Here is a 27910-nt window from a genome sequence, read left to right as displayed (position 1 = left end):
ACAGATAATTGAAAGTCAGATAAATGAAAAGATGATTTTTTGCTGGGGCCTCGGGACTGATAGGGTTAAAATTGCAACCATGTTCCTCACTGTAGGCAATGACTTTGTCCATGTTCTTCCAATTCGTGCTTTTTGTGTTCGAAATTAATATTATGTAGGCCCAGTATAATTTCGAGGTCCACTGATGCTCCTCGGGTTGACTGCGTTTCCTGACGAGTTCCCACGGTCGCCACCTACGCACGGAGGGCGCTATTAAATTATTAACAGCCTAGACTTTACGGTTGTGATGTAAAAGCGAGTTTATCACGTTCCTGCACTTTTCCGGATTACTGTACCTTGGTCTGACCTCTGTCTGTCTTTTAATATTCTACATCCTTGATATATATTTCATAATATGGATTTCTCCATTCGTGCGTCTACACTAGAAGACTGCAAAGATATCGCGCGGATGATCTTGGTGAGCTGTCACAAATGCGCGTGTGCATGGCCGCCCCGCACGTGCTTGGAATTTGGAGACAAGAATGATATATTTGCATAGAAATATTACGTCAGTATCCACAATACATAGATCGCTGCTCCTCATCATGAGAAATAAAATAATTTGTTTGCAGCTACTGTTAGGCTACATTGTATCCATTCTTTGTCTGGCAAAACAATGGCTACAGTAGCCATATTTGTACAGTTATTTTTATACAAATGATTTTTTTCAAACCTGGCCCCGTTATGTTGCCAAACGTTGTCGAACGTTGGACCAAATGCCATAAATGGAGCCAACATGGTTCCTTGGTCTATATATCGGGGAGAGGAATGTTTGTTCTATATTATGTATTTCTACCGGAACCTTCCAAAACGTGTCCTGGGGTCTATTCATTAGTCAGATTTTGTTGCAACACGTTTGGTCTGTTGTAAAACTTTTTACAATGGCAAACGTTTACTCCAAACGCAAAACGTTTTGCAACAAAAAACGTGTCCCCAGTGTGAGAGAGTCTTTTATAAACTGAGTGATTCGAGTCCTGAATGCTGATTGGCTGACAGCGGTGGTATAACCCGTATACCACGGTTTCATGCTCTGGTTGTAACCAGTTTATAATAGCAATAAGGCACCTCGGGGTTGTGGTATATGGACAATATACCACAGCTAAGGCCTGTATCCAGGCACTCCCTCGTGCCCTATTAAGAATACAAGCCTTCTATGATAGTCTCAGTGCTAAATCAAAGTTATGTTTGGAAACAATAACACTAATGCCATTTTGTTAGGCCTAATGTGTATTTTATATCCTCATGTGTCCTCAGGAACTGGCTGAATACGAGAAGGTATTGGACCAAGTGAAAGTTACACAGAAAGGTAGATTAATCCATTCCAGCTATTTTTAAAAATCCCTATTTAATTTTTTGTAATTTAAATGCCATATTTTAACCTACTTTTTCTTTCACTCAATGACGGGTTTTACACTCTTCGAAAAAAGGTGCGATCTAGAACCAAAAAGGGTTCTTTGGCTGCCCCCATAGGAAAACCCTTTTGAAGAACCCCTTTTTGGTTCCAGGTAGAATCCTTTTGGGTTCTATTTAGAACCCTTTCAACAGAAGGTTCTACATGGAACCCCAAAAAGTTCTACCTGGAACCAAAAAGGGTTCTCCTATGGGGACAGCCGCAGAATCCTTTTGGAATCCTTTTTTTCTTAGTGTAGATCACTTTAACCCTTTCTGTTCTGTATCTTTGTCATCTCTCCCATCCAGATTTGGAGCAGGATGGGTTCATTAAAAACCCATTCTTTCATGGTATTGTCGCAGAAGTACCCGAACAACACAGGACCAAAGAGGGTGAGAGAAGAACTAACTATAGACACAGTTTCTATGTGCTGACATGACCAGGGTTGCGGTCAATTCCCTTTGAACTCCATCAATTCAGAAAGTGACTGGTAATTCAATTAATGTCTTCAAAAAGAGATTGGAGATAAATTATACTTTAAATTCATGAATTGAATTTCAAATTATTTACGAAACCGAAATAGAATGGGTCACCACAATGCTGTTTTTGATTTTCCCAATTCAGAAACCATGTTTCATGAACTTTCATGATGTCAGATATATTATAACGTCTTCTCCATCTACCCTCCCTATCATAGTAACCAGGCTGGCTCCATATGTTAATTAGCTCTCTTTTTGTTACCTAACCATCCTCTGTCAGGGCTGACTATGCTGCTCTCTCTGCCCACTCAGGGGCTTGACATATTTTTCTTTATGAATCCACCAGAACAAGAACATTATGCATTCCAACAGCTGCCAGACTCTTTCCCTTCCATAACACGTCTCTTTTTACACATTCAGAACAGAAGCTGCCTGCCTGGCCACCTGGTTCATTTCATTAACAGACACCTCTTCACATCTATTGCTGTGTGTGTGTGCGTGTGCATGTGTGTGGGTGTGGCTGCGCCTGCGCACGTACCTACGCCTGGGGAGAGGTTTTTAGTTCTTCTGTGAGTGTGTGTCTGTTTGTTTGTGAGTGAGTTTTAAGTGTGTGTGGACATGTTTTTCTGTGTGTTCAGTATTACAGTATGTCCTGACACATAGACTTGACCTTAGTGCCTGCTTGCTTACCAGAAGATGGGCCGCCTGTGTGCGTTTGTGTCTGCCTATCTGTCCGCAAGCATGAGCAGCATGTATAAATGTATGTGTGTTTTAAGGGTGTGCACAGTCAATATGATATATATTATTATTGATATTATTGACCTTGACCTTGATACCTGTGTGTTTGTATGCAGGCCATGCCAAGGTGGGCTACGCACTTTACTTCTATACCTACAGCTCGTGGAAAGGACGGGCCCTCTACATGGAGGACCTGTATGTGATGCCCGAGTTCAGAGGTTAGACCGCTACTTAAGGGCCCATCTTCACAAAGCGTCTCAGAGTAGGAGTGCTGATCTAGGATCAGTCCTCCCCACCAACCTCTTTAATCATCATGATTTAAAAACGTGTTCTAGATCAGTACTCCTACTCTGAGATGCTTTGTGAATATGGGCCTTGGTCTTGACCAGTTTTGTTTTAATCAAACGAGAGGAAGATTCAGAATATACAGTGCCTTTGGAAGGTAATCAGACCCCTTGACCTTTCCCACATTTTGTTACGTTACAGCCTTATTCCTCACCAATCTCCTCACAATACCCTATAATGACAAAGTTAAAACAGGTTTGTTAGGGAGGTGATCAAGAACCCAATGGTCACTCTGACAGAACTCAAGAGTTCCTCTGTGGAGATGGGAAAACCTTCCGAAAGGACAACCATCTCTGCAGAATTGTTCAGTAAAAGGCACACTTCCAGACTGAAGCCAATCATCAGTAAAAGGCACATGACAGCCTTCTTGGAGTTTGCCAAAAGGCACCTAAAGGACTCTCGGTCCATGAGAGATGAGATTCTCTGGTCTGAATGCCAAGCGTCACGTCTATAGGAAACCTGGCACCAATCCTACAGTGAAGCATGGTGGTTGCAGGAGCATACTGTGGGGATGTTTTTCAGCAACAGGGACTGGGAGACTAGTCAGGATCGAAGGAAAGATGAACGGAGCAAAGTACAGAGAGATCCTTGATGAAAACTTACTCGAGAACCCTCAGGACCTCAGACAGGACAACGACTCTAAACACACAGCCAAGACAACGCAGGAGTGGCTTCGGGAGAAGTCTCTGAATGTCCTTGAGTGGCCCAGCCAGAGCCCGGACTTGAACCCGATCGAACATCTCTGGAGAGACCTGAAAATAGCTATGCAGCAACGCTCCCCATCCAACCTGACAAAGCTTGAGAGGATCTACAGAGAAGAATGGGAGAAACTCCCCAAATACAGGTGTGTCAAGCTTGTAGCGTCATACCCAAGAAGACTCAAGGCTGTAATTGCTGCTGAAGGTGCTTCAACAAAGTACAGAGTAAAGGGTCTGAATACTTACTGTATGTAAAAGTGATATTTCAGTTTTTTTTTTATTATAAATTTGAAAACTTTTCTAAAAACATGTTTTTGCTTTGTCATTAAGGAGTATAGTGTTGTAGATTGATGAGGGGAAAAAAACAAATGAATCCATTTTAGAATAAGGCTGTAACAACAAAATGTGGAAAAGGTCAAAGGGTCTGAAACCTTTCTAAATGCACTGTACGTGGAGGTCTTGCAATTCACCTATCCTGCTGTCAACTTCCTGTACATCTGTTAAACTAGTGTGACGCAACATGTGCCTGATCCACTAAGCGATTGCACAGTTTGCACCTGTTTCTCTCTCATTTCCACCAGTGTACAACAAAACAAATTCTAAAAGTAGAACTCGCCTTGCACTCAAATAAATTAGTCTTTAGGGTCTTCAGGAACAATATTTGTCAAACAAAGAAATGTGGACCGCACATTGATTTGTATTTTGCTTAATCAGTTAATTTATACCAACCGCATAAAGCCGATCAATAGCCCTACGTTTCATATCTCATGCATGTCTCTCTTTTGGCATCACAGGTAAAGGTATCGGGAAGGCACTGATGAGCAAAGTAGCTCAGGTGGGTGATGCTGCCCTGTTACTCAACTTTGCCATATAATTAAACCCTCTGGCTGGGGTGTAATTGTATTGACAAAGCTTCCCCTTGAGTGCAATTGATATGTGTATGAACCTTTGCACACGTGTGTTTGTGCATATGTGAATATGTACAGTTAAAGTCGGAAGTTGACATACACTTTAGCCAAATACATTTGAACTTAGTTTTTCACTATTCCTGACATTTAATCCTAGTAAAAATTCCCTGTCTTAGGTCAGTTAGAATCACCACTGGATTGTAAGAATTTGAAATGTCAGAATAATAGTAGAGAGAATCATTTATTTCAGCTTTTATTTCTTTCATCACATTCCCAGTGGGTTAGACGTTTACATACACTCAATTACTATTTGGTAGCATTGCCTTTAAATTGTTTAACGTTTCGGGTAGCCTTCCACAATAAGTTGGCTGAATTTTTGGCCCGTTCCTTGGCCCGTTTTTTTTTTTTTTTTTTTTTTTTTAACCTTTTATTTAACTAGGCAAGTCAGTTAAGAACAAATTTTTATTTTCAATGAAGGCCTAGGAACAGTGGGTTAAACTGCCTGTTCAGGGGCAGAACAACAGATTTGTACCTTGTAAGCTCAGGTATTTGAACTTGCAACCTTCCGGTTACCAGTCCAACGCTCTAATGCTCAACGCTCTTGACAGCTGGTGTAACTGAGTCAGGTTTGTAGGCCTCCTTGCTCCCCTACGCTTTTTCAGTTCTGCCCACAAATCTTCTATGGGATTGAGGTCAGGGCTTTGTGATGGCCACTCCAATACCTTGACTTTGTTGTCCTTAAGCCATTTTGCCACAATTTTGGAAGTATGTTTGGGATCATTGTCCATTTGGAAGACCCATTTGCGACCAAGCTATAACGTCCTGACTGATGTCTTGAGATGTTGCTTCAATATATCCACATACTTTTCCTGCGTCATGATGCTATGTATTTTGTGAAGTGCACCAGTCCCTCCTGCAGCAAATCACCCCCACAACATGATGCTGCCACCCCCGTGTTCTTCGGCTTGCAAGCCTCCCCCTTTTCCCTCCAAACATAACGATGGTCATTATGGTCAATAGTCATATTTCTGTTTCATCAGACCAGAAGACATCCGAAAACTACGATCTTTGTCCCGATGTGCAGTTGTAAACCATTGTCTGGCTTTTTTTATGGCGGTTTTGGAGCAGTGGCTTCTTCCTTGCTGAGCGGACTTTCAAGTTATGTCAATATAAGACTTGTTTTACTGTGGATATAGATACTTTTGACCTGTTTCCTCCAGCATCTTCACAAGGTCCTTTGCTGTTGTTCTGGGATTGATTTGCTCTTTTCGCACCAAAGTATGTTCATCTCTAGGAGACAGAATGTGTCTCCTTCCTGAGCGGTATAACAGCTGCATGGTCCCATGGTGTTTATACTTGTGTACTATTGTTTGTACAGATGAATGTGGTACCTTCAGGCATTTCGACATTTCTCCCAAGGATGAACTAGACTTGTGGAGGTCTACAATTTTTTTTTGATGTCATGGCTGATTTCTTTTGATTTTCCCATGATGTCAAGCAAAGAGGCACTGAGTTTGAAGGTAGGCCTTGAAATGCATCCACAGCTTCACCTCCAATTGACTCAAATGATGTCAATTAGCCTATCAGAAGCTTCTAAAGCCATGACATAATTTTCTGGAATTTTCTAAGCTGTTTAAAGGCACAGTCAACTTAATGTATGTAAACTTCTGACCCACTGGAATTGTGATACAATGAATTATAAGTGATGAAATAATCTGCCCGTAAACAATTGTTGGAAAAATTACTTGTGTCATGCACAAAGTAGATGTTCTGTTTTTCCTCATTTGACTTTATTTTACATTTTCCTCTCTCTTTCTCTCTTTCTCTCTCCATCTCTCTCTCCCTCTCTCTCTCTATCTCCCTCACACCCCCCTGTACTGTAGTTGGGCCTGGCCGCCGGCTGCACCCAGCTCAACTTCGCCGTGCTGGACTGGAACAAACCGTCTCTGGATTTCTACCTCAGCCAGGGATGTTTTGATGTGACGGCAGACATGGGGTACCACTGCATGCGCTGTGAGGGGACAGCGCTGGAACAACTGGCCCAGGGGGACACTTAAACACCACCCGCCCCCCACTGGGTTGACGTCTGACCATTGCAATACTGAGGTCAACCTAGAACATATGCAGGGATAAAGAACCAACTCCAAGCCCCTGTTACAATACTTAAAAAATGCACCTTCCTTTCCTTCTTCTTTTCCTTTCCTGTCGTAAAGTAGTCACTGATTTTAATATGATTGAATAGGTGAACATTAGGGAATTATTTGCGTAGCTCTCATTAATCTACTAATATCAGATCAGTGATTACCTTTAACGAAACAAGGAAGACAGGATGTATTTTCAAAGTGTTGGAACGATGCCAATGCAATGCAAAAAAAGGTTGTAGCTGAACTAACAGTTCACCAACTATCTTATAGTTGTTGACATTAGTTGTGTGAACAGTAATGTGGTGTTTACCTGTGACCCCATAGCACCTTTCCCTGCTTTCTAAGCTAAGGTATGAGACACCCATTGATAGTATGTGAGAAATCTGGTGAAACGGGAACCTATACAATACTATAAAATCACATGAGAGCTTGGGACTATAAGGCTCGACAGTATGTGCATTTTTGTCAACATTTTGTTATTAAAATAACCATGTTCTTTCTGTTCAAAGTACTCTTAATTCCCCAATTCCTGTTAAGTTCAAATGAAATACAAGATAAAAATGTCTGACACCATTCAAACCAGTGGGTTTTGAAATTTAAAGCCAATTATATCAGAATCATTTTTTTTTTCAGATATAACTTTATAGTCTCAAGCTCTCCACCTGTCAATTGATGATTATAACTACTGTATAATTGTTGTTGTGATGAAGCACAATGTGATTTTTTTTCAACTGATTCCTGTTTCACCTTCAACAGGATGGAATGCCTGTTTAAGTCACTTGATTAGCGTCTGCAAGCTCAGACTGTTGCTTTAAGCAAATATGACAAACCAAGGCTTGTAATTTGCGATAGTGATTCAAGAACATTTTTTAAAAATAGATTTCTTTAATGAAAATATGTTTGATCTGAATTTTTTTTTACATCTCAAGATTATTAGATGGTGGGCAATAACACTAAGAAAAAGGCAATTAAATGTGGCATTAGCTTATAGTTCTATTCGTGGCATTTTCCATCAACAATACATTACAATATGTTATTCACCATCAACCTATAAACTAAGCAAAAACAATCAAGCCAAGCAATTACATTAAATACGCTGATTAAGCTACAGTAGATCAAAGACCAATCTTACCAGCAATTATATTAACGTACCATATAAGATAATACTCTGGATATGTATTGCAAACAGTCTCTTTATGTCTATTGTAAATCACAACTTAGAGAGCTGTCAAGTGTAGAGCAACGATGATGATGTTGTGGACTGGGCAGATACAGTGTCAAGTCTGTCTGTAAAACTGACCTTGGTGCGTGTGCTTTTTTTTTAAATGATGGCTTGTCCACTTTCTCTCACGTCCACTTTATAGAGCACCGTTAGTCATTGGTAGGTGTATAACTCCTTGATAAGGGTAGCACTTTGTGGTATTTGTTGTCCAGCAGCCAAATAGTTTGTCAGAAGCAAAAACTTCAATGTTGGTATATAGGCTACAAAGAGTTACATGAGTTGAAGTCCATAGTTTACAGTGTTGCTATTAGAATTTTTTTTTTTTTACCTCCCTTGAGTTGGTGTTTTAAACAAAAGCCACTTAATCCCACTTCTGTTGTCGCTATGTAAAACAGTCAACCTTTTACATTTCAAAATCACTGTAAGAACCTTGTTTTTTGTGTAATCACACGTCTTGTTGCATTGAAGATGACATTATAGGCTACTTGTTGTGTATGTTACACACTGTGGAATAAAGTGATGTGCCAATACAGTGGTGTGCTCCTATTATTTTCTCATTCAATACATTCCCTTGAACCAACCAGCTATTGATAAATATACATCTGACAAAAAATGTTGTCATCGTGGAAATAATGACATTTGGCTATTCTGTACGATAGGCTACTTTGCTAGAATAGCCACAATTTGGATATATCTTCTAGTAGAATGGGCTGCTTACATTAGATCCTGTGGTAGGTAGGGTACTTGTACTCTCTATCTCTGTGGTTCCACTGATAGACGGGTCATTCCTAGAATCTTCAGGACTTGGACTGAAATAGGTTCAGGTACTAATTTTGGGTGCCGGTACTATTTATATTTAGGTGCAGGCAGGAGCTCCACAATAGTTTTGAGCTAATATTTTAAAAGATGTGCTGGTACTCTGCTAGTCAAGCACTGACTATCTTTTGCCTTTTAGACTTTTGGAAGTAGACATTTTTACTTTTTTTGTATTATATGGGAAAAAGGGCATTTGACTTTCAGAAACAAATATTGGTCGAGCTCAGGCACTTAAATCCACATTTTCCACCTCTGTTAGGCGCATAATCCTAACAGGGTGGAAATGTGGAGCCTAAATAAGCCAGAGCTTTGTGGGTAATTGAGAATGAGCTAGCATAGTGGTAAACAATTGAAGAGGATTTTAACTTCTATATAAAACTTTCCTTTAAATTTTTATTATGTGATTCATTTTCTCTATACTTTTTCCAAAGAGGGTGGAGACGAAGAGACAAACATCATGGCACATTGGGTCGTCACTAGGTTCCACAATAGCAAAGTCATAATTAATGGCGAAACCCTGCCTACTTCTACAATTTATCTTCTTCAAATTGGATTTGAATCTTAACCTTAATCACACTGCTAATCACATCTGGAGGAAACCTGGCACCATCCCTACGGTGAGGCATGGTGGTGGCAACATCATGCTGTGGGGATGTTTTTTAGCGGCAGGGACTGGGAGACTTATCAGGATCGAGGCAAAGATGAACAGAGCCAAGTACAGAGAGATCCTTGATGAAAACCTGCTCCAGAGCCCTCAGGACCTCTGACTGGGGGGATGGTTCACCTTCCAACAGGACAACAACCCTAAACACACAACAAAAACAACACAGGAGTGACTTTAGGTCAAGTCTCTGAATGTCCTTGAGTAGCCCAGCCAGAGCCTGGACTTTAACCTGATCAAACATCTCTGGAGAAACCTGAAAATAGTTGTGCAGCGACGCTCCACATCTGACCTTACAGAGCTTGAGAGGATCTTCAGAGAAGAATAGGAGAAACTCCACAAGTACAGGTAGGTCAAGCTTGTAGCGTCATACCCAAGAAGACTTGAGGCTGTAATGTATGTGATATTTCAGATTTAAAAAATATATATATATTTTGCTTTGTTATTATTGGGTATTGCGTGTAGATTGATGAGACAAAAAATGTAATCCATTTTAGAATAAGGCTGTAACAAATGTGGGAAAAGTCAAGGGGTCTAAATACTTTCCGAATGCACTGTCTCTGATTTTGACTTACTGGCTGAGGGATCTAGTGGAAACCATGTCATTGTGGAAAGGGGTTATTTTGTTAAAGGATCATTACTATAAACTAACAGGGTGGAAAGAGATACCAGGGACACACAAAAAAATTAAATACAGTAATAATATAAATACAATACTCATGAAGTTTTTTATTGTTGAAAGAGATTTGAACTAAGACTATAAAATCATGAAGAAAGATACGCTATATTTTATTTTATGGATTATATTTCTTGTAGAAGTTGACGAATAACACCAGGGGACATGGCAAAATAGCCAAAATGCATACATTTCCATTGAGATCCATATCTTTAGGTTTTATTTTAAATGACACCTAACCTTACATTTCAAGCCTTTTGTAATCCACATTTTACACTAAATAAGAGGTGATCTTCCTGGGGACAGAGAAGGCACATGACAATTGGGTGTGACCCCATTTAGTTTTGACCATGTTATACACGAACAATCATTAGATACTTTGAGTGTGATCCAGGTCATGCGATGCCTGTGCGTAGTGCTCTGTCTTGCACAATGGGCCTTGTCCTATACACCAGAGCCACCTTGTGGACACTAATGAATTAGTTCAGTCCAAATAGATTCTAGTAGCCAAGGCTACAGTTCTGTTTTGATTTGTGCAATGGAGCAAATATAGTGTGACCAATGCTTTAATATCTACTTAGTGGCTTTGGGGAGTGGATCCAAATGGTGGGCTGAAGGCTTTGCATTCGTGCGTCTGGCACATGACCGGTGCATTGACCGGTGCATTAAACTGAAAACCACTTCTTGGAGAAGAAAAGCTGATGCGGCAGAGTGAGTGCATCATACGCGGTACTGTATGTCAACGCCAGATATGACCCCGCTGCAAAGGCGGTGGGAAGACAAGGAAGTTGACTCAACGAATCAAGTGGCAGAAGGATGCAATCATAGTGGATGTAAACTAGTCGACAACTTTATTTGCACCACTTGCTGCAAATTTCTCAACATTGCGCATTTGGCTACGACCTGCAAGGCAGACAGTCCAAGATATTTCGTCTGTTTAAATTAGTTGATTAAAGCAACAGTATTGTCTATTTAGTTGCTGTTTTGAAACCCATGCAATTATTTCATATTTCACATGATTTCCACTTTTATCAATAGGGCTATTGAGCTCTCATTTGTACTGCGGCCGGTAGCACTGCACGCCTTGCCAAAATAATGTGAGCATTTGGATTGTATTTTACAAAAAAAAAAGGGAAACGTGTCGCTGTAATGAAGTTAATATGAACATTTCGAATAGTCTGCAATGGTAACCGGGGAATGTGGAACAACCATGCATCGAATTCTGCGGAGGAGAAAAGTGCGCAAACTTCGCTTCGTCTGGGCATTCATGGCCATGGTGGCTCTGTCGCTCTCCGCCTGCAGCGCACTGTTTACGGCGTGGACCTGGAGACAGACGCGGGACCTGTCCCAGTCATTAAAAACTCTGCAAGACCGATTGGAGCAGGTATGTAGCCGAGCTAAGTAACAATGTAACAATTTTACGAATGCACTTTGCATTGAATGCCTTGCATACTGTCACCAGATATTTTTTCCATAAAAACTATTTGGAGCTGTTGAAATGACTGTTACGCAACGTCTTTGTGTCTGTTGACTAGTAGTTACAGAAACCGTCGTAGGGGACTATGGAAAATGAAAAGCCACGTTTAGTCCCCCCCTCTTCCCCCATCCTGTGGCGTTAAATTGTACACACATAGCGGGCCTCTTCACTGCTGGTGTCCTGCGGATTCTGTAACAGCGGCCGTTTTATTGCTTACCAATAGGTGTACTCAAGACGTAGAGTTATTGCTTATTCTGCGTCCACAGTCTCTCTGCCAAGTTTAATCGTTCTACCGCCAGTTGTGTTCCAATTTACTGGAATCCCATGACTTCTTGGCTCGAGAGCGCATTATAGCCAACTGACTTTGCACTGAAGGATTGAGCTGCGTAAAACAGAGAAGGCCTAAATGATTTGCAACATGTAAAGCCCACTTATTGCAGGTAGGCTAGGCTTCAACCAGTGGAATGTTCTGCAGTCCTAAGGGGATCTGAAGTGATGCTTTCTAAGGCATATTACACTGTAATGCACCCTGTATTAGATTGTAACAATGCACTCTGCACTGGACTTTTAACATGAGTTGCTGGTCTTTTCATTCATTCAAAACTCATCCTGATGGATAATACATTATGCGTGCCCAGCCTTAGATAGCCTGCTTATGCACTTAATATAACTTATGGTGGGGTTGACAGTAACAGTGGCCTGCTCCTGCCCATCTGTCAATGAGCCTGCCGGGACAGTTCAGGTCCCTAATAAACTAAACCTCCAGTCCAGGCAGACTACCTCAGTAGGCACTATATCAAAACCACACCATAGGCTGCACTGCCCAGCACACAGAAACAGTAGCTGTATATTGAAACCTACTTCCATCCTCCCCCTCCATCGCTCGCTCTAATTCAAGCAATAGGGCCCCTTTGGCATATATACGGTGGGCCCCTTTGGCATATATACGGTGGGCCCCTTTGGCATATATACGGTGGGCCCCTTTGGCATATATACGGTGGGCCCCTTTGGCATATATACGGTAGACCCCAGTACTTCAGAAAGTACTGGTTCAACTTGACACATTTCAGTACAGTGTTTTTTTCTTCCTGCTTCTCAGTCTCAGCAGGGGAGTTAGGAAATGTGAGGAATGTGCGGCACTAAAAACACGCATTTGGTGTCGCAACCGGTTTAGGAGGAAGTGGTTGACATATTCTAAGCCTTGGCATTGCACTGCATACTGGCACTGTTTGTTTACATGTTTTTGCTGAAATCTTCTGTCTGTGTAAATATGAAGCAGGAGCCAATTTGACAACCTTCATAATAAACTCAACGGTCTCTCTCCCTTTTCTCCCTTTCTTTCTTGTCTTGTCTGCCTGTCCTGTCTGTCCCCCTCTCTCTCTCTCTCTCTTTCTCTCTCTCTCCTTCTCTCTCTCTCTCTCTCTCTCTTTATCTCCCTCCCTCCATCCCTCGCTCTCCCCCCCCTCTCTCTCTCCTTCTCTGCAACAGGTGAATACTCAGCGGAAGGCCATTGTCCAACTCATCATGGAGAAGAGAGATTTGCTGGTGGGCCAAAGGGTGAAGAGAGATGGTACATGCGTGTGTGCCTGCATGCTGGTGTGTGTGTGTATGTGTGTATGTGTGTTGTGTGTTGTGTGTGTGTGTGTGTGTGTGTGTGTGTGTGTTTGTGTGTGTGTGTGTGTGTGTTTGTGTGTGTGTGTGTGTGTGTGTGCGTGCCAGTAAAAAAGGATTCATATAGCACTGCACATCAATTACACTCTACCGCAGTCAATGCCTCTTTCTCTGCCTCCCCATCATCATACATGCAATACATAATCAACAATTACCGAATGGTCACAATAGATCAGAGATGATAGATCCCATCAATGGTGCTCTGCTCTGTTTTTTTATGGAGCAGCACAGGATTTAACTACAGGGGAATCTTGGCTGAATGGCACCTTGGTTAAGCCCCATGGGCACTCGCTGCCTGCTGCTAAAAGTTGACACAGGAAACAGTAGGCAGCTGGGTGACTGATGCAGAAATTACAGGTCTGCTTTAGACTGACGAGAACCCAGAGAAACCATCTGGCACGAGGAGGGAGACCACGTTGCACGCTTCAGGGACCTAAAGTGATCTTTCCCCCGATAAGACTGACAGTAGCTATTATTTGTTGAGAAAGATTGAGCAGATTGGCGATTTTTTGATGATTAAGCATTGGATTATATATAGGCTGTAGTACCTACATGTTTCAAGCAGACCACCATAGTCCCTGTGCCCAAGAATGCCAAGGTAACCAACCTGTCTAAATGACTATTGCCCCCATTGCATTCACATCTGTAGCCATGAAATCCTTTGAAAGGCTGTTCCTGGCTCACATCAGCACCATCATCCCAGACACCATGGGCGTACTCCAATTCCCATACTGCCCCAATAGATCCAAAGATGATGCAATCTATATCGCACTCCACACTGCCCTTTCCCACCTGGGCAAGAGGCACACCTGTGTGAGAATGCTGTTCATTGACTACAGCTCAGCGTTCAACACCATGGTGCCCTACAAGCTCATCACTAAGCTAAGGACCCTGGGACTGAACACCTCCCTCTGCAACTGGATCCTGGACTTCCTGATGGGCTGCCCCCAGGTGGTGATGGTAGACAACAACACATCCGCCACACTGACCCTCAACACCGGGACCCCTCAGGGTTGAGTGCTTAGTTTCCTCCTGTACCCCCTGTTCACTTAGAACTTGCATGACCACACAAGACTCCAACAGCATCCTTAAGTTTGCCAACGACATGACGGTGGTAGGCCTGATCACCGACAACGATGAGACAGCCTATAGGGAGGTGGTCAACTAGCGGAGTACCAGTTAGTTAAATAGTTAGCCAAATAGCTACTAAGGCTATCTGCACTGACCCTTTCTGGACCTACCTTTTTGACTCATTACGTACACTGCTGCTACTGTTTACGATAGGTGACTTTATTCCTAGTTATACAGTATGTACATATCTACCTCAATTACCTAGTACCCCTGCACATCGACTCAGTACTGGTACCCTGTGTATATAGCCAAGTTATCATTACTCATTGTGTATTTATTATTACTTTTATTATTACGTTTTTTACTTTTCTATTATATAAAACAATATATATCTTTCTGCATGGTTGGGAAGGGCCTGAAAGTAAGTAGTTCACTATTCGACTACACCTGTTGTTTACAAAGCATGTGGCTAATAAAATGTGATTTGGTAACATTTGATTTGAGACTAGGCAGTGCACACGTCATCTCTGTGCATCGGGAAATAATTCTGACGATGGACAATAGTAAACTCGGGTTGAAAATCACTAGGAGGAGACTGCTCAAGACTCCAGAGTTGATGCATGTTCAATTCAGAAGCAAGATGTACATGAGAAAAGGCATCAGTAAACATGTAAATGATGGGTCTCTATGGCAAGACGCGTCATTCACCCAAGTTTTGTCAATATCAGGCCAGTGGTGTCTGTGATATCTCGTGTGACTAACGTACTTACAGTTGATTACTATAGCAACCCCCTTGGGCCAGTCAATTTCAGTAAAGGGCAGATCTCTATGGCAAAATCGGGCCGGTGGTTTCTGAAATATCATGTGGGTTAGCTAGACTCATATCCCTGGGCATGTGTGCCAAATTCTATCACTCTTGAGTCCAACGGATCAAGAGATATCAACACGTGCAGGTTATAGTGCCACTGTGAGGTCGATATGTTCTTGTATATGTTGAGTCTTGACAGTGTTTGCAACGTGTCCCAAATTTTGTTACAATACAAATATCCTTGACTGATTTATATGCATTTATGTGCCAGACCACGCCCACGTGAATGTTTATTGGTCAATGTTGTTTTCGGTAATAGTCTGGAAAGTGTTGCGTTGAGAGACCTTTGTCCATTTTGCAAGATGACAAAGGTAGCCTAGTAGTAGCCTTGTGCAGGAATATATGATGACACTCTTATTCAAAACAAGAAAGCTGGCAGTGAAATATAATAAAAATATGTAATAATCTGTTGTTAGTTAGAAGAGTAAAAATCCTCACCTTTTCTGGCTGTGATGGTTTCATATTTGCGAAATAGTACTGAATAGAACTGATATGCAGCCAGGACACACATTGTAAATAACCTCAATAAGAAACAATATTGTTGCTTTGATCACATCAGAAGATATCCTCACAATCTCCAAAATACAACAGCCATAGGACAACTTTGTTTGGATGTCGTAAAGGACCACTCCCCGAAACTGAAGAGATATAGCTCGCTAACATCCTCCTGTTCCACGTGAAAAAAAAATGTGGACAGAGACTTGCTAGCTACAGCAATTAGCTAGCTGAGATTTTCTACAAGGAATCTGATTCCTGAAAAAGAAGAAGCTTCTCCCAACTGGGTGTGATACCTACTCCCATTTTATGCTGCACAGCCGGTTGGATTCCACCTGGCGATCTGTTCTCCATCTGCCCTGGCCTGTCTCCCCCTGTCTGATACGGGTAACCCCGCCACACTCCCCCCTCTCTCCCGAGCTTCCGCCCGCCTCCAGCACACACGCACTGTTGTGGCGAGTGACTCTGAACTTACAATGGCTAGCCCCAAGTCATATTTTTTTTTCTTGCGCTTTATGCTATTTGCCTCATGACTCCTGCGTGCTTTGTTGACTATGAACTTGCTTGTTTACTCAACCGTGGGACAGACAATGTTTGTTCCCACACTCGGGACTCTGACTCTGTATTGGTTACACGGACTCTTGGCCTCCCATTTTATTCTAACCAGCTCTGGCTGGCTTTGTATTCATGTTACCTGATGAAATTGCTATACAATATGATCTTGTTGCCATCTAATGCACATTCAAATGTCATAAATCAACACCGCAGAGCTGTCTCTGTCCTCTGCCGTGCCCTGATTGTATTACTGTTGATGATATCTGGAAATGTGCATGTACACCCTGGCCCATCTACTGTTGCTAGCCCCAATTCTCACTAGTGCTCTGATATCTGCTTCACTGATTTCTGCTCAAGCCTGGGTTTTCTGCACGTTAACACCAGAAGCTTATTACCTAAAATGTATCAATTGAAAGTGTGTGTTCACAGCTCCAGATGTGTTGGTCATTAATGAGACGTGGTTCAGAAAGAGTGTTTTGAACACTGATGTTAACCTTTCTGGTTATAACCTTTTTCAGCAAGACAGATCTTCCAAAGTTGGTGGAGTGGCAATCTTTACCAAGGAACACCTTCGGTGCTCGGTTGTCTCCACCAAGTCTGTCCCCAAACAATTTGATTTGCTGGTTTTAAGCATTAAACTTTCAAATAGCTCTTTGTTGACTGTTGCTGGGTGTTATCGTCCACCATCAGCACCGGCCTGTACCGTAAATGCCCTCAGCTATTGCCTGGCCCCTTACACTAAGTCTGAATTTGTCCTGCTTTGGGACCTAAACTGGGACATACTTAATCCACCTGACCAAGTCCTAAAGCAATGCGATTCCTTACATCTTTCTCAGATTATTACCAATCCTACAAGGTATGACTCCAAACACCCAGAAAAGGCTACTCTCCTTGATGTTATCATCACAAAAAATTCTGATAGGTATCAGTCTGGTGTTTTCTGTAATGACCTTAGTGATCACTGTTTTACAGCCTGTGTTCGTAATGGCCACTCAGTGAAATTACCTGTCCTGATTTGTCATAGACGCTTGCTTAAAAACTTGAATGAGCAAGCCTTCCTTAATTACCTGGTCCCTGTAAATTGGTATAGAATCAGCTTGATCCTGTCTGTTGAAGATGCTTAGACCTTCTTTTTAAAATATTTTCAGTGGTATTGTTACAAACACACCCCCATAAAGAAAATGAGAATTGAAAACAGGTTCAGCTCCTGGTTCGACCGTGATCTTGCAGAGTTACTCCACCTCAAGAATTCCATTTGGCGAAAGGCTCGCCACACGCATACTCAGGCTGACTGGCTCGTTCAGGCAAATGAGAAATAAGTGCACTCAGGCTATCCGGAAGGCCAAAGTTAGTTACTTTAAGGAGCAGTGCTCTCTCTGTGGGTCTAACCCCAAGAAGTTCTGGATAACGGTTAAAGACCTGGAGAATAAACCCTCTTCCTCACAGCTGCCCATGACCCTTAATGTTGAGGATGTGGTTGGAGCACATGGCTGAGCTCTTTAATCACCACTTCATTAAGTCAGGATTCCTATTTGACTCAGCCATGCCTCCTTGCCCATCCAACATTTCCTCATCTCCCAGCCCTTCTAATGCAACTACCCCAGATGCCCCTCCCCCTTTTCCCCCTGCCCCGCTACAGGCGGTCACTGAGTCCGAGGAGCTCCTTAAATTTGACAAAAAAAACAGCATCTGGGTCAGATGGTTTAGACCCTTTCTTCTTTAAGGTTGCTGCCCCTATCATTGCCAAATATATCTCTGACCTTTTAACCCATCTCTCCACTCTGGGAAGGTTTCTATTGCTTGGAAGGCAGCCATGGTGCATCCTTTATTTAAAGGGGGTGATCAAGCTGATCCTAAATGTTCTAGGATCAATTTCTATTTTGCCCTGTTCATCAAAGTGTTGTAAAAACTTGTCAATAATCAACTGACTGGCTTTCTTGATGTCTATAGTATTCACTTTGGTATGCAATCTGGTTAACGCTCAGATCATGGATGTGTCACTGCAACCTTAAAGGTCCTAAATGATGTCACCATTGCCCTTGATTCTGAGCAAATGTTATGCTGCTATTTTTATTGACTTGGCCAATACTTTTGATACAGTAGACCATTCCATTCTTGTGGGCCGGCGAAGGAGTATTGGTGTCTCTAAGGGGTCTTTGGCCTGGTTTGCTAACTACCTTTCTTAAAGAGTGCAGTGTATAAAGTCAGAATATGTGCTGTCTCAGCCACTGCCTGTCCCCAAGGGAGTACCCCAAGGCTCGATCCTAGGCCCCACACTATTCTCAATTTACATCAACAATATAGCTCAGGCAGTAGGAATCTCACTCATCCATTTATATGCAGATGATACAGTCTTATACTCAGCTGGCCCCTCCCTGGATTTTGTGTTAAACATTCTATAACAAAGCTTTATTAGTGTCCAACAAGCTTTCTCTGCCATTAACCTTGTTCTGAACACTTCCAAATCAAAGGTCATGTGGTCACAGGTCATGTGGTCACAGGTGTGATTACTACCTCTGTGGGTTTAGAGCTTGAGGTAGTCACCTCATACAAGTACTTGGGAGTATGGCTAGACGATACACTGTCCTTCTCTTAGCACATATCAAAGCTGCAGGCTAAAGTTAAATCTAAACTTGGTTTCCTTTATTGTGATTGCTCCTCTTTCACCCCAGCTGCCAAACTAACTCTGATTCAGATGACCATCCTAACCATGCTCGATTACGGAGACGTAATTTATAGATCGGCAGGTAAGGCTGCTCTCGAGCGGCTCGATGTTCTTTACCATTTGGCCATCAGATTTGCCACCGATGCTCCTTATAGGACACATCACTGCACTCTATACTCCTCTGTAAACTGGTCATCTCTGTTTACCCGTCGCAAGACCCACTGGTTGATGCTTATTTATAAAACCCTCTTAGGCCTCACTCCCCCTATCTGAGATACCTACTGTAGCCCTCATTCCAAATACAACACCCGTTCTGCCAGTTACATTCTGTTAAAGGTCCCCAAAGCACACACATCCCTGGGTCTCTCGTCTTTTTAGTTCGCTGCAGCTAGCGACTGGAAAGAGCTGCAAATAACACTCCACATGATGAATGGCCTCTATTCACATTACAGTTAAATGTGAACTGCATAATCAAAAAACGGTATCGCTTGAGGCTTACCCACAGAAAATCCTGATGCTATGGGGTCACCCACCTGCTAGTAATTTCAGCAGGGGCACAATTTTCCTAAGCTAAGCGGCCTCCCTAGTGTTCAATGTTTGCCACTCTTTTTCCCCCACAACATATCCTACAGTGAACTGATCCTGCAGTGAATATATACTGTGTGTGTGTGTGCGTGTGCAGCCAGTATCGAGGCCTGGAATCACTCCCTGTAGGCCTGATACTGGAGCTAAAACAAACCTCTGGTGAACAACGAGGCCTGTCTCACCCCCCTCTCTCCCTCTCTCCCCCAGTTTTCGAGATGGATTTTATTTATTGTATTTATTTGAACGGTGGCCATGGCTGTTGCTCTTGCCTGTTTTTCCTGACAGGGCCTTCACAGCTAATTTGGGTCATAGAACAGCCAAAGGTCTCCCTCTCTCTTTTGCTCTATCTTTCCCCCCTCTCTCTATCTCTCTCTCCCTAACTGTCTTCTGTCTCTCACATTCTCTTTTGCTTTCTCACTCTCTCTCCCTCTATCTATCCCTATCCTCCCTTTCTCTCCTATTCTCTCTTAATTGACTGTGTTTCAGTTGACTGGACCCAGCTGGCACAGAAAGTAGAGAGAGACAGAGACAAAAGTAGGCTAAAAAACAGGAAGTAAAAAAAGACTGATATCCTAGCAGAGTAGAGCAGAGCCGGAGTAGAGGAGAAAGGAAATCCTTCTCCATCTGTTAGAGCCGTTTGAGTATTCAGGTGGTGGATAAACAACCACAAATGAATACATTATGGTTTCTACGACACACACCACAGCTGTGACAAATGAAGGAAAACAAAAACACCTCTGAATTTTTCTCGTCTGTCATATTAACTAATTCGTTCTTCCTTCTTCCCTTTGCAAGGGGGAACTGGGAAAGGGAAGAATGGAAATGGAAAGAAAGTGGCTTCTCAGTTTGAGAGTAAGTGACTTGGCAGATCTTCATAGTGTTATAATGTAGCATCTGTTGAAGTGGTTTGGATTGAATAACAGTTCTAAAATCCTAATTCCCCTTTCCCTCTCTCTCTTTCCACCAGTAACCAAAGAGTCTGTTCAGAAAGGTAAGCTTCATAAACGTGGATGATGACATTTATGATGGAAAAGTCTTCGGCATTTCTGGAATTGGTTTCGTAAGATCTCTGTCCCCGATGAGTGTTACAAATTGTAATAAATCATCCCTACACACACAAACCTACAGTATAAAGACAGATAAAATAATATGTTGTTATATTTACGCGTGCATCGGTTCCTCCCTTTCAGTGCCTGAAATGTGTGTGTCTGTGTTTCAGTGGGAGAGGACGGCTTGATAAAAGGATGGACGGACTCCGAGCACTTGAATATGAGCAAGGCGGTGAAATACAACGCAGACAGAGGCATCTTCACAGTTGAGAGAACGGGAGTCTACTTCCTGTACTGTCAGGTGAGCCTCTGGGAGTTGTAGTCCTGTGTCCACCTGGACGGAACGACACCTGTCAAACAACACAGGCTTAATCAAACGCTGATTGACCCCTGTTGTTCTACTCTCTGCTTCGTCTTCCTTCATTTTCTCCATCTCTATCTCACAGGTGTTGTTCAATGAGAACCAGTCTCAGCTGGTGAAGCTGGACGTGGCGGTGGTGAGGGGGAGCCAGCGGCTTCAGAGGTTACAGTGCATGGAGGGCTACGGGACTACGCCTGCAGCCGGATCACACCAGTTCCACTTCCTCAAACCCTGCCAGGTGTCCGGCCTGCTGCGCCTGGAGAAGGGGGTGGAGCTAAAAGCCATCACAGGCCCCGCTTTCAACCTCCACATCACGGGAAAGCATTACTTCGGTCTCTTTAAGGTCAACTGAGCTACCGGAGAGGATGGGCATTTTAAAAGGAAGGAGGAGAAACCTGTTTTAAAGGAAGTGTTTTGTCTTATTCCGACTTGTATCAAAGAGACACACCAATGTGATATTTCTGGATTCGTTTTTATTGTGAAATCTGGACCAACGATCTGAATCGTTGGAATAACTATGAATCATGTTACCTATAGACACTCTGTATGATACTTTTTCAAAGACAGAAACTACAAGGAAGACTTGAAGTGAAACTATATTATGCACTTCTGGACTCTCCAAGAGTTTCTACCCCTGCTTCTTTGAAGATTTAAAACTAATGGAATATTCTCTGATGGAGCTGTTTTGGAGCACAACACATCCACCTGACTCTTCTTTCACCGTGACTTGGCCTGAAGACTGCGGGTGCACCTCTCTGAGGAGCTACGCTGGTGGACTACTGAATGAGAAGTATTTTGGATAATGAGCTCTACAACTCTTGTCTCTTTTCCATTGTAATCCTAGCTTAGGTTATTTCAGTAGCTTGGAGATAATATAAGCAGCCCAAACCCACCCCCTTCAGAACAGCCTCAGTTCGTCAGGGCATGAACTATACAATGTGTCAAAAGTTTTCCACACGGATGTTGGCCCATGTTGACTCCAATGCTTCCCACAGTTGTGTCAAGTTGGCTGGATGTTGTTTGAGTGGTGGATTGTTCTTGATACACATAGGAATGTGTTGAGTGTGAAAAACCCAGAAGCGTTTCAGTTCTTGGCCCCTGTTCAAAGGCACGTAAATCTATTGTCTTGCCCGTTCACCCTCTGAATGGCGCACATACACAATTCATGTCTCAATTGTCTCAAAGCTTAAAAATCCTTCTTTACCCGGTCTCCTACCCTTCACCCCTTCATCTACACTGGTTGAAGTGGATTTAACAAGTGACATCAATAAGGGTAGGGATCATAGCTTTTTTATGTCATGGATGGAGCAGGTGTTCTTAATGTTTTGTACACTCAGTGTATATCATCTTACCAAAAGTATGCATCTCAATCTGTTAACATTATAGGCCTATCATATATAATTTTCAGATGCAAATATTGTTCTGTTCACATTCAACTAAACAGCGATGCGCACCTCGGCTCAAGCCTAAAAAACCCCATCAAAAGTCCATTATAGTGCACTGCACTATGAGACGCATTGGATTGAACCTTGACCTGTATGTGAAAATAAGGGTCAACATGTGGAGATATTTCATGGTGGAAATAGAAATGATTTTGTATATTATATTCACAATACTTGTACTCATTCCAAAGCTCTCTTACGTGCCATTTGCAGCAGTATGTTTTGAATACAAACAGTACAAACAGAGTATTTCTATCAGGTTTTGGTTTAATGTTTCACCACTCCTACTCTGGTTTATAAGTAGTATGTGGGGGACCACATTGGTTTCTGCTCAGAAATTTCCACACGTGCACGCACGCATGCATGCACGCACGCACACACACACACACACACACACACACACACACACACACACACACACACACACACACACACACACACACACACACACACACACACACACACACACACACACACAGCAAAAGTCAAGTTATTATGGTTTCCAGCTCTAAATGTCATTTCTCATCATTAGATCAAAGGTGTAAAATGTGGTTTTGTAATGTATACATAGTTCTTGTTTGATTTCCTAATCCTTCTCCGCTTCCCTTTTGTGTTTTTAGCCACTTTGCACCTCCCCTCACACACACACACACACACACACACACACACACACACACACACACACACACACACACACACACACACACACACACACACAGCTCTTCAACTCTCACTTCCTGATTCCGATCTTGAACCAAATAGCTGAAAGCGTTTGATGAAAAACATGTCGGGCACTTCCCTCCCCAATTCTTTTTATTTGAAATGTCAAAGTTTATTGCCACTTTAAAAAGCCTTATTTTGCACAATGAGGCCTTTCGCTGAGAAGTCTAACAAGTAGGGCAAGGTTGAAGAACCAGTGAGGGGATATTGTGTATATACATGTTTGCGAAATTATGTCTGCAACGCTGGTTGTTGTTCTAAACTCACTTCCTATAAAAATGTTAACCTTTAAAACCTTTTTCCGTTGAAATATCTCATTGTGTTCGCTTTTGACTCAGACCAGGGATTACTACTGTACAGAGACAGGATCTTAATTTGAGCCAGTTTGCTACAGCAGAAAAAAATCCTGAAGCAACAGGAAATGTAATTATTATGCGGATTATAATTCAAATACATGTTTGTAGGGTTTGATACATTTTTGTAGGGTTTGATACATTTTTGTAGGGTTTGATACATTTTTGTAGGGTTTGATACATTTTTCGGAAGGAAAAATCAAGTCTGAAATTTCAAAGTGGAAATTACAAACTTCAGAAGCCTTTTTAAACCTCAAATACACTACAAGTTTTAAATGTCCTGAATTACAGGAAAGATCTCCTGCAAACAGGGTGATCAAATTAAAATCCAACATATGTACAATGATACAGTATGACACAAAACAAATACATCATCTTCTTGTCATCTTCTCACCCCATTCTTCTCCGGCTTCCCTCGATGACATCACTGTATTGCTGAATAGAATGCGTGGAATCCTGCTCTATTCTAGTTCTTTAATCATGACTCACACACTACTGTGTACTCAGTCGTCACCACCTGTGATTCATAGATCTGTAGCTTCTCAAGGTCTGGATTCAGTGCAACACAGTGCAGACAGACTGAGATGACCTCATGTGGGGGCTGGAGTAGAGGACTCAGTCACAACTGATCTGCGTCACGTTATATCCTGTAGCGTCACTATGCTCCCTATCCTATTGTAGTATTCTGTAGCACGGTATAGTATCCTATAGTAGATGTTTACCCATGATCACTGAATCTGTGTGTGTGTGTTTTCCTTACTGTTGCTATTCTCGCATCCATTCACCATTTTTTTTTTAAATGTGTTTATTTTTATTACAAACAAAACCCCAAATAAAAGACAAAGAGATGCATTATTATTGTGGCATCACTGCCACTCATTGTTTCATCGATCGGCATCACAACAACGTACACAGTAACACAAGATATCAAGAAATGAAAAACAAAACAAAATCTGAAAAAAAAAGAACAAAAGAAATAAAATGAGAAAAGAAGTGCTTGATTTGACAGTATACATTCTAGTTACGGGGTTGCAAAACACTTCCTGCGAAACGTAATCGGTGAAATGTTGCTTCGACTCTTCAACTTGGAACACCACTGTGGAGTATCCAGCGTGTTAGCTAAATAAATTAAATGTTTCTACTTTAATTATTTGAAATAAGTGCAGGGAACTAACTAAAAGTAGACTATTTCAACTAGCATATATAGAGTTTACATCTCCTGATCTATTCAGGTTTAACACACTTAATTCAGACATAACTTTCTTTACAGTTATTTCAGCTATGTTATGTTTAAGGCGTATTTGTGGATACAGTATATAAAATTGACTCGATTCAACTAACAGCCTCTGAGTTTCCAAAGAATAATGAATTAATGTACTTTAACTGTTAAGATCGTACACCGTTTCATTTTGTCTTAACGCATTTAGGGTTACATATGTAATCTATTATAAAGGTTATTTGCAAGCCCCAAATCTAGAATGTCATTTTTTTTTGTGTATTATATCTATCTATGAAGTTCAAAGGTCAACCTCTGTTTGCTTTCTGTTCTGACTATAAGATGACAGATGCAGCATAAGAAATGCACCAAATCATAAGATTTTACTGTTTTCTCAATTTCTCATTTGGTAAAAGCTCTTTTTTCAATAGTAACAGCAAAGACAACAGCAACTTCGACAACAACAATAATAATCATAGTCGTAGTAAGTTAACAAGAGTAAAAACACGAGAACACGAATGAGCCAAGTTTAAATATGCAAAGAATATCACAGAATTCGTAGAAAGAAGTAGAAACTCGAAAAAAAAAAAACAAACAAGGAAGAAATGGTTGATCGAGAGGAAGAGGAAGAGAAAAGGGGGATAGAAGCCAGAGGAAGGGAGGTCAGAGAGAGCAAGGGGAGAGGAGGACTGTAGTTGAGGGTAGTCAAGAAGCTTTATAACACTGTATGACTTGCCTATGAAAGGTTATGACCATTCACAGGGGTTCTGAAACTATCCATTTGATTGCTGTGAGTGAGACCTATCCTGAACCAGCACCGGAACCTCCCATCCCAATAAAATAAAAAAATATGCACCCTGGTCTGTAAGAACATCCACTACGCTATACCCCACTCAGTCAAGTTGGAGTTAAACTGACTGACTGTTCAGGATTTCTACATGGACCATCAGGTCAACATGAAAGGGAAATGGGCTGAGAGTTTCCTGCCAAGTTTAGAGCCCCCTGAGTCCTATAATACTTCACATCAATTCTCCAACAGGACGATTGATGGTTTTCGGCGAGCCTCTGAGACAACACTAGAAGAAATACTGTAGGCACAACTTGAATGATAACACACCATTTTGTAGTGAGTATTGCATGCGTCAGAGGACGAATGGCGGGAATGGTGTTAAAGGTCAAATGTTATACTGTTATATTATGCAGCTTCCTGTTACTGGAGCGACCTGTGGAAGGGTCAAAGGTCAAGTTCTGTAGTGGTTATTGGTTCTAGGTATTTGGTGTTGAGAGGTTGAGGGTCTGTGAGCGGTGCCAGGATAAAGAGGTTATAGCTTATGGTACTACATGTATATTGTTCTGGAGTGGAGTGGACACCTATGAGTATTAGTAGGCTGCTTGTGAGGAGTATTGGTTGGTTTGAGGCAGACAATAAGAGATTGAGCAGGTGAGGGTATGTATGTATGTAACAGCGTAGACCACGTTGGTGTGTGTGTGTGTGTTTGTGTGTGTGTATACACGTGTGTGCACACGTGTATATGTTAATCTGTTTGTATGTGTGTGTGAGAGTGTGCGTGCGTGTCAAGGTTATTATAGTAAATGAAAACTGAAACGAAAAGGGAAATTAAATAATTTACACATCTGTTTGAAAAACTAAAACTATACTGAAATTATCTTTGACTCCAAAACAAATTAAAATAAAATAAAACCATCATGAATTATGTTCAGTTTTTTTTTATATATATATATATTTTTTTTTTTTTTTTTGAGTTTTCAAGCTTCTGAATCAAATAGACCTAGCTTCTGCATCACTATAACTAGTTATTCCCAGAAATACTTGAAGATATTAGGAGATGGGAAACTCGTGTATGTTGCCCGTACGTTGTCAATGGGCCGTGCGGTGCATTTGGAGCGTTTCTGGGACAAGGAGCACAACTCCTTCAAGGCTTGAATGGGAGTCAATTGGGTGCTAGCAAAAAATAAAACATTAGCATGAATTCCAGGCTGTATCACAACCGGCCATGATTGGAAGTCCCATGCAATTGGCCCAGCGTCGTCCGGGTTAGGGTTTGGCCAGGGTAGGCTGTCATTGTAAATAAGAATTTGTTCTTGCCTGGGTAAATAAAGGTTAAATAAAAAATAAAATAAACTTTTAAATATGAATTAGCCTACCAGAACAAGAAACACAATATTACACATATTTTCCAAGATGTGAGATAATTAACTTGTTCTCTGTAATATGGTATAGCTTTAAAATAGTGACATTACGTACATTCGAGGACAATGGGCATGTTTCTATTCTCGTACCCTGACTTTTACAAGGGATTGCGTGACGATTAGCTTAGCAACCACATTACACAGCATGACAACGTGAACGCGATTGGTCGACAACCTGGGTGTTAAACGTGCCTTCATTCCTTGACCAATGAGATTCCTCTCCTCATTTCCTAAACTATTTCTGCTGTCACTAGCTAATAGGGAAGAAATCCGCTATTTTCTGTCGCTATAACTAAATAATATAAAACAAAATATAAATCTTTTTATAAAACTCAAACTAAATAATAACTAGTAAACCAGGTCTGAAAACAAACTGAAACTAAACTGAATACATTTTTTTATGTAGAAAGAAAAACGAAAAGAAAAACACAAACTATAATAACCTTGTGTGTGTGTGTGTGTGTGTGTGTGTGTGTGTGTGTGTGTGTGTGTGTGTGTGTGTGTGTGTGTGTGTGTGTGTGTGTGTGTGTGTGTGTGTGTGTGTGTGTGTGTGTGTGTGTGGTCAGTGAGTGGTGTTATTTAGTCGTCGATACAGATGACTTCCCCAAAGCGCTGGTCTCTCCTGCTCAGGAGCTGCTCAGCTTCCCTCTCCTTCTTCACTGACAAGGGAGGCCCGTTCAACACTGTAGGGGGAAGAGAACACACGCATGAGCATACACACACACCCATGTATTCGGTATATGCTTACCGTACATTCAGAAACATTCGGTCAGGCATACAACACTCACTCACTCACTCACTCATTCACAGAACACGTCAAACCCTTCACTTTGTTTGATGTCCTACTCTTAACTTTTCTCCCATTCCATGATTAACGGAGGCATTATGTGCTGAATCAAAGCACCATCCACCACAAGAATGATCACAATGTCACTCTATCTCTCACCGAATCATTACCCTGAACTCTCAGCTTCAAGTATGTGGAAAGGAGAGAGAGAGAGAGACAGAGAGAGAGGGGAGAAACAGACACACACAAACACATCATAACAAGACGC

At 41.7% G+C, this 27910-nt stretch overlaps 3 protein-coding genes across 3 annotated transcripts in view; 2 read left to right on the top strand and 1 right to left on the bottom strand.

Annotated features, from left to right (window-relative positions):
• Positions 1-241: 241 nt before the first annotated feature.
• sat2a.1 (spermidine/spermine N1-acetyltransferase family member 2a, tandem duplicate 1) lies at positions 242-8493 on the top strand. The gene is made up of 6 exons (XM_064940487.1): positions 242-457; positions 1294-1345; positions 1738-1821; positions 2763-2864; positions 4484-4524; positions 6481-8493. The coding sequence occupies exons 1-6, from the start codon at positions 395-397 to the stop codon at positions 6652-6654; spliced, it is 516 nt and encodes a 171-aa protein (XP_064796559.1). The 5' UTR covers positions 242-394; the 3' UTR covers positions 6655-8493.
• A 2207-nt stretch (positions 8494-10700) lies between these two features.
• LOC135516306 (tumor necrosis factor ligand superfamily member 12-like) lies at positions 10701-23385 on the top strand. Its single transcript, XM_064940486.1, has 6 exons — positions 10701-11500; positions 13082-13163; positions 20299-20355; positions 20471-20494; positions 20723-20853; positions 20999-23385. The coding sequence occupies exons 1-6, from the start codon at positions 11300-11302 to the stop codon at positions 21263-21265; spliced, it is 762 nt and encodes a 253-aa protein (XP_064796558.1). The 5' UTR covers positions 10701-11299; the 3' UTR covers positions 21266-23385.
• An 830-nt stretch (positions 23386-24215) lies between these two features.
• The window catches only part of LOC135516305 (chromodomain-helicase-DNA-binding protein 3-like), a 34705-nt gene continuing 31010 nt past the window's right edge, over positions 24216-27910 (bottom strand). Inside the window, exon 39 of the mRNA XM_064940485.1 lies at positions 24216-27538. Coding sequence (XP_064796557.1) covers positions 27435-27538 — 104 coding nt within the window. The 3' untranslated portion in view covers positions 24216-27434. The remainder of the gene's footprint in view (positions 27539-27910) is intronic.

The sequence above is a fragment of the Oncorhynchus masou genome, chromosome 27 (genome assembly GCF_036934945.1).
Source record: "Oncorhynchus masou masou isolate Uvic2021 chromosome 27, UVic_Omas_1.1, whole genome shotgun sequence".
Lineage (NCBI taxonomy): Eukaryota > Metazoa > Chordata > Actinopteri > Salmoniformes > Salmonidae > Oncorhynchus > Oncorhynchus masou.
The sequence above is the reverse complement of the archived record's forward strand: the minus strand, read 5'-3'. Positions and strand labels throughout refer to the sequence as shown.